This window comes from Mesitornis unicolor, unplaced genomic scaffold, assembly GCF_000695765.1.
Source record: "Mesitornis unicolor isolate BGI_N332 unplaced genomic scaffold, ASM69576v1 scaffold1178, whole genome shotgun sequence".
NCBI lineage: Eukaryota > Metazoa > Chordata > Aves > Mesitornithiformes > Mesitornithidae > Mesitornis > Mesitornis unicolor.
Window position 1 is genome coordinate 58,900 of NW_010203715.1, and position 9,576 is coordinate 68,475.

The 9,576-nt window shown below is 39.0% G+C and overlaps 1 protein-coding gene across 1 annotated transcript in view; it reads left to right on the forward strand.

Annotated features, from left to right (window-relative positions):
• PTPN5 (protein tyrosine phosphatase, non-receptor type 5 (striatum-enriched)) overlaps positions 1–9,576 on the forward strand; it is an 82,398-nt gene that overhangs the window by 54,612 nt on the left and 18,210 nt on the right. Inside the window, exons 6-7 of the mRNA XM_010190793.1 lie at positions 1,730–1,919; positions 4,836–4,920. Of these exons, the coding sequence (XP_010189095.1) occupies positions 1,730–1,919; positions 4,836–4,920 (275 nt within the window). The remainder of the gene's footprint in view (positions 1–1,729; positions 1,920–4,835; positions 4,921–9,576) is intronic.

A 9,576-nucleotide genomic window follows, 5' to 3' on the forward strand; every position in this document is an offset into this window, starting at 1 on the left:
CAGAAATCAGGGAATTTCTGCTGGGGAATATCAGTTGGTTCAGGGAATGAATTACATTGAAAAACTGTCAAAGAAGTAGAGATGCGTAAAAGAAAGCAATTGCTTGAAGTTCTCACAGAACGTGTGAACTTAAGGTAGAACGTGTACACTTAAGATGTGAAATAAACTTGTTTTCAACATACCTGTGTGCTTGAGAATCCAGACGTCATTTCAGGTTTTAGCTATGCTCTGATGGATTTCATTTACATCAGGCATTGGCCACTCTTCTTTTGTTTGGTGTTGTATTGAATTATCTCCCTACCCCTCTTTTGCATCCATTCTGCTTCTCCATCCTAATTCCCTGTCATTCTTTAACCACCTATGCCATTGGGAGGGTAGTCACTAGGTAAATTCAAACAGCACTGAGTGTTACTCTTAACACAGTACAACCTCATGTCCTCATGCTGAAGAACTATTAGAATCTTTATGTATGTAGCCTCTTCTGTCTTAAAAGAACCAAAACCATTTGATATCAAATGCAGCTGTTTCTGAGGAGAAATGTAGTATCTATTTAGCAACACGAGAGGGTAGGGTCAAAATCTTTTGAAAGGTGTCACTAAAGCTCCAGTGTCTACCACCAGTGGGCTTGTTTCCTCCAAAATCATATTCCCATAACTGTGAATCATAGCAGGGGACTGGCTGCACATTCTTTTGGAAAAATTTCTGAATACAGCAAAGGGCTGTGATCCGAGTAACAACTTCTACTGTCTCCTCTGTGAGCTGGTCATGCCTGCATGCTTACATGGGTTTTCAGCAGCTCCTGCAAACACCTCCTAACTAGATTTTGCCAGTTAGGAGTCATCAAAAATAGGTTTACTGTGTGGATGCATAGAACATTACACCTAGTAATCATCATCTTGTGTAACTTTATTATTATGTTAAAGATATTTAAATATAGATTCGCTGATGGCATTTGAATCTTCTGTCTGTGATATGCAAGATTGACAGAAGCTCAGAAATGCTTGAAAACTGTATTCAGTAAACAGTGCAGGCATTTTGACTTTTTCATTTTGTTGTGTGGCGAACTTACATTAAAGTCACAGAAAATTTTACATCTCTGTTTTGAATGTAACCATTAAAATGTTGGGACATTCATTTTGCCCTTCTCATGATGTACTGCTGTGGAGAGAAAGTTTTTCAGGCAGAAAAATTATTTGCTATGTTGATTTGTTTCTCATGTCTTTAGTAATGTTGAACGAGTAATGCTTGTCCCAAGATCTTGCACCACTGATGTTGTCTGTTCTACTAATAAACAGTTGTTCAGTAAGATCTGGCCTGATGGAAACTTAAGACTAAGATTTTCACCTATGGTGTCTAAACTGTCAGTCCATACTTAGGCATCCAAAAATATGTGTGATTTACACAAGTGTGAAAACTTTCCTGTAGTTGCCTGCTCAGCACCTTTGACAAGTAAGTTGCTTCTATTGAGGTGACAAAATATACAGTTGCCTCACTACAGACAACACTCTGAAAGTGTTGGCTGTTGTATTCCAGTATACAAAATCACCTTCTGGTCTTGTCCACATGAGAAGCATTACCTGTTTTTCACAGTGACCAAAATGTACACAACAGAACCAGCTGGGTGCTTTTCTAAAGTTTGAGACTAAAGTCATTGGGACTGTATCTGTTGCTAACAGTGATGGGTCAATCTGTTCTGTTGTAAGCAAACTTCAGTCACTCTGTTTTGCAGGAGAGGTTCAAATGTTTCACTCACACTGGATATGTGTACCCCAGGCTGTTCTGAGCAAGGTTTTGGCTATGTCATGTCACCACGGGAACAGTCAGCCCGAGAATACCTCCAGACAGCATCAAACATCCTTACTGAAGAGGAACTGCACAAGAAAGCACTGGATCCTTTCATACTCCAAGCAGAGTTCTTTGTGAGTATCTGATCTCTCTCTCCTAGTAGCATCAGAAAAATGGGATGTTATCTCTCTTCTATGAACCTTGCTATTATTTTCTGCAGGTCTAAAGTTAGTATATTCAAACTCCACTTCCATCAGTGAAGCAATTCCAAAATTTTTCATCCCTGGAAATGACAATGTCTGAAAGCTTTCAGTGATATTATCGCCTAAAAGCTAGAGAATTGGTTGTGGCAACAAAAAAAAGCTTTGTTTTCACAAGTTGGTTTATTTTTCTGTTGACTTGCTAGTTTTTAACAAAAATACAACCTTTTCACCTGAATACAGAAGAAAAACCAAGTTTGCTATAGATAAATCTTCTTGAAAAGTGTCTGGAGTTGCCCTAGGGATGAAATTAGTCCAAGTGCAAGCTCTTTGCTGTTGAATGCTTGGCATGGAGCTACTTTCCAAGCCTGAATGTTCTTCACATAACTGAAGTACAGGATGGCTGTGTCACTCAGCAGGAGAAACAGAAAGTATGTCTTACTGGGTTTTTTCCTGCGCAAACTTCATTTACTAGTTGTAAGCTGCTCTATCAGTTGCTTTTGGGATTCTGAAGTATGTTTCCTCATTTTGGGGAAAAAATATATGTACACAGATGAAGCAAGCATTGGAAAACAAATCTCTATCTTTAAGTGCTTGAGTGTCCGTGTGATAGGCATTGTCATATTTATTATACCTGACCAAAAATATACGCAAAATGCCGCAGTGGTTATGAGTATTGTGCCTACTAGGCAGGGTTGTAAATTCCTGCACAAGGTGGGAGGGACATAACCAGGGCACAGTCTTTGCATGCTGGGGCATTTCAGAGCTTATGATCAGGAGCTACTGAAGTTAATCCTGCCAAGTCAAATATTCTCTTAAGCATGGAGTCTTGGCAGAGCAGGAGGAAGATGATGTTTTGTGAAATAGCAGCCTTTTCAGCCTGTTCTCTTTGTGACCCACAACGATCTGAAAGGGCAGGAGTAACACTTTGAGTATCACTTTCTGTTCTCCCTCCCTTTGCAATTTCAGGGGTTTCTTTCACTTTACAAGCACAGGGGGAGATTGAAATAGTCTGGACTTCCGTTTTAAAACAGACTGCCGGATATCTGTGGTCCTTAATTCACTCAGTGCTGGTTAAGTTGAAGAAAAGCAGCTTTTGTGTAGGCAAGCCCTGATTCTTTTGAAGTAAAGTATCTACTGCTGTTCTAGGGAGGAAATCTTCACTTAGTGAGTGTCTGAATTGACTGCTGAACAAGTCCACATACAGTTTCATCAGTCTCTGAGGTACACTGTAGCTTTCAAGCAAAGAAAATAATATTAGAAGTGGGAAAAAATGCTTCATTTCTCTGAGAGATTTTGAATTAGTTATCCTGGTGTTCGGAAAAATCCTTCAACAGCCAAACTATCCCAAGTCATTTTCATTCTTTAATGAAAACTGAAAAAGCATAGATAAAAATGCAGTGTAGTCAAAATGTCATTTCTGTAATTAAAAATTGTAAGCTATTTAACTTTTTTATGATATAGTTATCACCAGCTAGCTCCGTATCATGTATTTTCAGTCTAACTTACTTGGTTTGTAAAGTCCAGATCCATGATGAAGCAAGCAGGTGTGTTTTGTTTTGGAAGAAAAGTCAGAGGAGATGCCAATTACATGGCTAAGATATGAAATTCTAACAAGATTTAGCATTTTTACTCAAGTGGAAGTCCTGATGATTTCACCGAGAATCTGCTTGAGCAGTGGATGACTAAGTCCCAAAGACAGACCATGGATCTTGGCTCAAGAAGAGTTTTGGTGACTAAATGCTGAGTAACAATTGGGGAAAACATGAAGGTTTTGCAGTTTCCCAGGTTGAGAGGAAACTACTTCAACAAAATGTTTTTGTCATTAATTGCATCTGGTTAAGCCCAACAGTACGCTCAGTGCTGTGTAAGAAACAGAATACAGATAGTCAATCTTCTAAAGCTCCAGAATTTAACATAGTCCATAACTCTGCTCATCTTAATTTCTTCCCAAAGTGAGGCTTGTCTTACTCAACCCGGAATCCCGTTACCGGTGTGTGCAGTACTGGCCTCTCAAATCCAGTGTGCAGCAGCTGAGATGACCAGTTCTGCTCCCAAGCTCCCGTGAGCACTTTCTTTGCTGAGCCTGACTGACACATCCCATCTCATCACGTGCCTACTGACTCTGGTTGGTGGGAGGCTCCTGTTTGTTCCTGTCTAGTGTTGGTCACTTACTTGCAGGAGATGAGTAGTGGAGAATAAGCAGCCCCTCCATCTTTGTGTGTTCTTTGAGTCAGTAGTGTAGAGAGCAGGTAATCCCTGAACACGTTTGCTGTGCTTGCACATGGAGCTTTAAAGTGTCGTGAGCAAAAAAAGTGACACTCCCTCAGCTCCATAGAGTCAGGTCAGTAAGCCAGCCTGTCATAATGTGTGTCATAATTTGTTGGTGGTGAGAATCACTAGCAAATTATTTCCTTCCACCCTCAGAGAGGAAGAAGGATTGTGAGTCAGAAAGGATGATGTCTGAGGTCCATTGCTTTTGGAGCAGAGTATCTTAGGTACCACCTTTTGCTTAGTTCTATGCCTACACTTGCAGTTCAGTTCTAATAATATTAGGAGCTAACATAATGCCATTGCATGTATTACTCAATGAATTAGTCACTATGCGCGTTTTTATATTAAGGATTTCAGAAAAGAAAGCTAGTGACAGTAAAAGGAAACATCAATCGTATTTTGGTGGTAAATTGCTGGAAGTACTGTACTGTGTGTCTCAGTTGACTTCATCACTTTGCCTCCCTCACAGGCAAGACGTAATGGGCTTGGGTTTTTTATTCCTCTTGTGAATCTAATGATACTACCGACTGTGTTTTGTGTTGTTTTGGGTTTTTTGTTTTGTTTTGTTTTTAACAGGAAATTCCAATGAACTTTGTGGATCCAAAGGAATATGATATTCCAGGCTTAGTGCGTAAGAATCGCTACAAAACAATTCTCCCAAGTAAGTTTCTTGCTTTTTAAGTCACTGAGGCAGGGTGGTTTATTCCACATGCTGAAGAGCTTTGCATTTTCTTTTCCAGAATGCATCAAGTGTGCTGTCACTATTTTGTCCAAAGGCCATCATTATGAAGCCACAGCATGGCTTCAAATCATAAATCAAATTTCAAAAAATACGGAGCATGAGGACCTAAGATTCACTGAACATCAGCAGCACTTAGGTTTTTAAGTCATTAGAATCGCATCATTTGGTGCTGCTTAAGAATTCTACTCAAGAGCTTGGTGTGTTTATTATTTGATGGTTGGACTTAGATCTTAGAGGTCTCTTCCAACCCTAATGATTCTATGATTCAGATGTTACCTAGTAGTTTCTTTGATTAAACTCTAGAATGACTACATTCTAGCAATGTTATTTTCCTGACTGATGTTTTTCTCAGAATCTTGCCTCAACTGCAAACAGAAAATACTGCAGGCTAGCCTGATGGCATTAAGATGATACAGAAAATCAAAATATTTTTCTTTTCTATTACCCTTTTTTTATTTATAGCCACAAGTAGGAGCTTTGAGAAACATTTTGGTACAAATTTTTATAGGTGTCATCGTTTTCCCCTGTGTCATACTTAAAGTAACTTTGAGAAGTGATGCGATTAGATGTCATACCTCTTTTTTGCTCTGAGCCATTGTTGAAAGATGCCACTGCTAGCCATGGTAGCTCTGATTGCAAAGCCTGAAAGGTTCAGTGTCAGTTTAGCAAAGATAAATGCAGAGAAGTAAAAAATGTCTTCAGCTATACCTGTCAGTTTAGTCAATGAACCTGAATTGGAAATTATTCCAGAAGAAACTTTTTTTTAATATATGGACTTACAGCTCCAGCAGCTGCAGACAATGATCCAACATTTGCAACTCTTCTGATGACTTTGTGCTCCACCTTAGAACAGAAGTGTAGAAACATTCAGCTATGTTTCACAATTTCTGTGCTAATGACTGAGGTGAATCATTCAAGTATTAACTCACTGTTTTAGCTGGAAAGGGAAAATTACGAAAGTGACTAGTAATTTCAGATGTCCAAACTGCTAGATTATTAAAGCGATCTATATATTCTGAATTTAGTATAAAATGTGTGCTTTGAGAACAGAATCCATTTTAAATATCTCATATTAAATGTTTAAACTTAAACATCAGAATTGCTGCCATTATGAACACCCTGTTTCGAAGTTGTAAACAGATGCCCGCTGGCCACTACTGTTTATTTTTAGGAATGATTACTCAGTGGGTTAATTATTTGCTGCAAACTTCATCTCAGCCTTATGGCTATCTGCTAGCAGCCATTGTTGTCAGTTTGACCTTTCTAACTAGTTTCTACCTGCTATACAAATGGCACCAAGTTGGGCAGGAGTGTTGATCTCCTTGAGGGTAGGAAGGCTCTACAGAGAGATCTGGCCAGGCTGGATCGATGGGCAGAGGCCAGTTATATGAGATTCAACAAGGCCAAGTGCCGGGTGCTGCACTTGGGTCACAACAACCCCATGCAGCGCTACAGGCTTGGGGAAGAGGGGCTGGGGCTGCCAGGCAGAAAAGGACCTGGGGGTGTTGGTCGAGAGCGGGCTGAACATGAGCCACCAGTGTTCCCAGGTGGCCAGGAAGGCCAACAGCATCCTGGCTTGTATCAGAAATAGTGTGGCCAGCAGGGATAGGGATGTGATTGTCCCCTTGTACTTGGCACTGGTGAGGCCACACCTTGAATCCTGTGTTCAGTTTTGGGCCCCTCACTACAAGAAAGACATTGTGGTGCTGGATCATGTCCAAAGAAGAGCAGTGAAGGTGGTGAAGGGTTTGGAGCACAAGTCTTATGAGGAGTGACTGAGTGAGCTGGAGTTGTTTAGCCTGGAGAAGAGGAGGCTGAGAGGAGATCTCATTGCTCTCTGCAACTACCTGAAAGCAGGTTGTAGAGAGGTGGGTGCCAGTCACTTCTCCCAAGTATCAAGCAATAGTATGAGAGGAAATGGCCTCAAGTTGTACCAGGGGAGATTAAGATTGGATATTAGGAAAACTTTCTTCACCAAATGGGTTGTCAAGCGTGGAACAGGCTGTCCAGGGAAGTGATTGAATCACCATCCATGGAGGAATTTAAGATGGGTAAATGTGGCATTTCAGGACATGGTTTGGTGGTGGACTTGGCATTGTTAGGTTGGACTCGATGATCTTAAAGGTCTTCTCCAAGCTAAATAGTTTTGTGATTCTATGCCTCCAAGGATTAACAAACTTATTCCAAGCTCATTATGATATGTATATTTTTTCCTACCATTCCTCCAAGTTCTAGCTGCAGAAAGCAGTAATGGCAGCAATTTTTGAACAAGCTGCAGTAGAACAGTCTCAGACAACTGATTATCATAGGAAACAGCAAATACTTGACTACCAAACTAGAGTAAACCCCAAAATCTGAATTTGAAAAGTAACTAAAATTCCCTTACCAATTGCCAGAAGCAATCTCTAGGCAGTTACCATTAGAAGGTAAGCAGTCAGTTAACATAATGATTAGTTACTTGCAATCTTAGATTGTAGTAAGTGAAAGACGTGATAATTGTCTGTAATTTATCTATTTTATATTTATTTTGTCGTAAATTATTTTTGAAGACTCTCCAGTTTTGCAGTTGGTAGTGAAATGGCTTAGAAGGTTGCTTTTTGATAGCAGTAGGGTGGTTTTGGGAAAATGTCAAACTAAGAAGGCTGATTTGGATATTGAATGGCTATGAATTTGTTTGTTTGCAGACAGCCCTCTTCTGAGGATTACTTCTATGGCATTTTCTGGAAAATTATAACTTTTAAGATGTTTGGAGGCACTTTTTGAATGTATAGAAAAGGATCTTAGAGAATTCCAGAGGCAGCAAGAACTTTTTGGAGCATGTTGTATATCAGTCTTATTGAGTCCTTTTCTCAAGAGTAATGTCTAGGCAGACTTTTAAAATTTCTATATACCTCTATTGCTTTTACACCATTTTCAGTTAATGCAAATAATTTCATTTAAGTTAGCAAATTCCTCTAAAATGTCAGACATGGTATCAACACAAAATGGCCATAAAAGAGACTGTGGAAAAAACAGCTGATATATCATTTGGTTTCTTGGAGATCCAGACTACTACTGCTTTTTTAAAGACATGGTGTCTTCTTGATCCTGGCCTGTGTGCTGGTTTTGTCCTGGGAAAAGAGGTTTAGGTAAGAGTAGGATTTGATTTTTCTTAAGTGCCTCTCTGTTGAAGATTTGAAATTCATGCTGCAAACTCTTGATATTAAAGTCTTGTTATGTTGGTTTTTTTTAAGGAGGAGTTATTTATATATTTTGAAGAGATGCAATTCGGCTTCAGCTACACTGTCTGCAAAATAGCGCATGTTCTTGTGTCAACAATTCATTAATAAACCTCTCTTATGAAATAAAGTTGAATCTGTTCACTAACAATACTACCTAAACTAACGTAAATACAACATTAACAGAAAAATCACAAGCCAAGTATTATAATTTAAAATAAAAGCATATTCTGAATAATGTTTTAATATTTGTGGATACAGCAATAAAAAAGTCCACAGTGGAAGGTAACTCAAATTCTATTGCGGTTGAAGAGTACTAAAAGAAACCTGTGCTTAAAAGTCTGTGTCACCTCTTGGTAGAGTTCTTCAGATCTGTTTTGTTTGTCGCTAAAGACCCAACATGAGATGGACAACATAGTATTATTGCTGTTGTTAATAGGGAAAAGTCATGTAGTCATTACTCAAATTTCCACAAACTCCATGGATGACTGCATAAAATCCAGGGAAAGGAACTTCATGCAAGAGGTCTAACTGCCCAGTCCAGTGAAATTTGAATAAACCAATGGCAACCAATGTCATCTTTTTAATGGTGTGATGTGTTGCAGACTATCAGAATTACTGATTAAAAAGCAGATTTTATCTCCTGTCTCACCATCTTCCCATCACTAGAGAGGTGAGCAAAGTTGAGCAAGAAGGAAGAACTCACTGGTTTCAGTGCTTCTGCACTACAAAACAGTATCTTTGTTAGTATCTTTGCTTTGCAGATTGTGATGATATTATCACATAATAGATAACATGAATCCATTCTGTCTGAGGACAGCATTTCATGCTAAGTCTGTGTTTGTAGTACAGTAGAAATTACTGTGTGCTTAGTCCTTTGTGCTTTACTCAGTATCACACTATTTAAAAAATTTTGCTCAGGTTTCTAAGCAGGCTGGATTTTTTTATTAAGACATCATCTGTGTTTTGCTTTTAATATTCTCCTGGTGATATACACTGTTGCTGTTTGCTGAGGCCTCTGTCAGGAGTATGTTTCTTGTCAGCGATAACAAACGGTGTAGTACTGGTGAAAGTGGATAAACGTGGACCTGTGTCAGCTCACATTAAAATCAGTGGAACAGCTCCCACTGACTTTGATGGAAACTGGACAGAGCTTCTCATTGAAATCATGTTTTCATTTGTCTTCTTACTAAAACAAGAATAATGCTTCATAAAGAGCAGAAATGAGGGAGAGTCAAGTACTGAAGAGACTATGCAAAGTATGAAGGACTGTTAATATTCTTTAATTTCTCTTTAACCATTGTATTTGTTAATAGCACATCTTGGAATTTAGTTCACTGCAAGACAAAACAGGGAA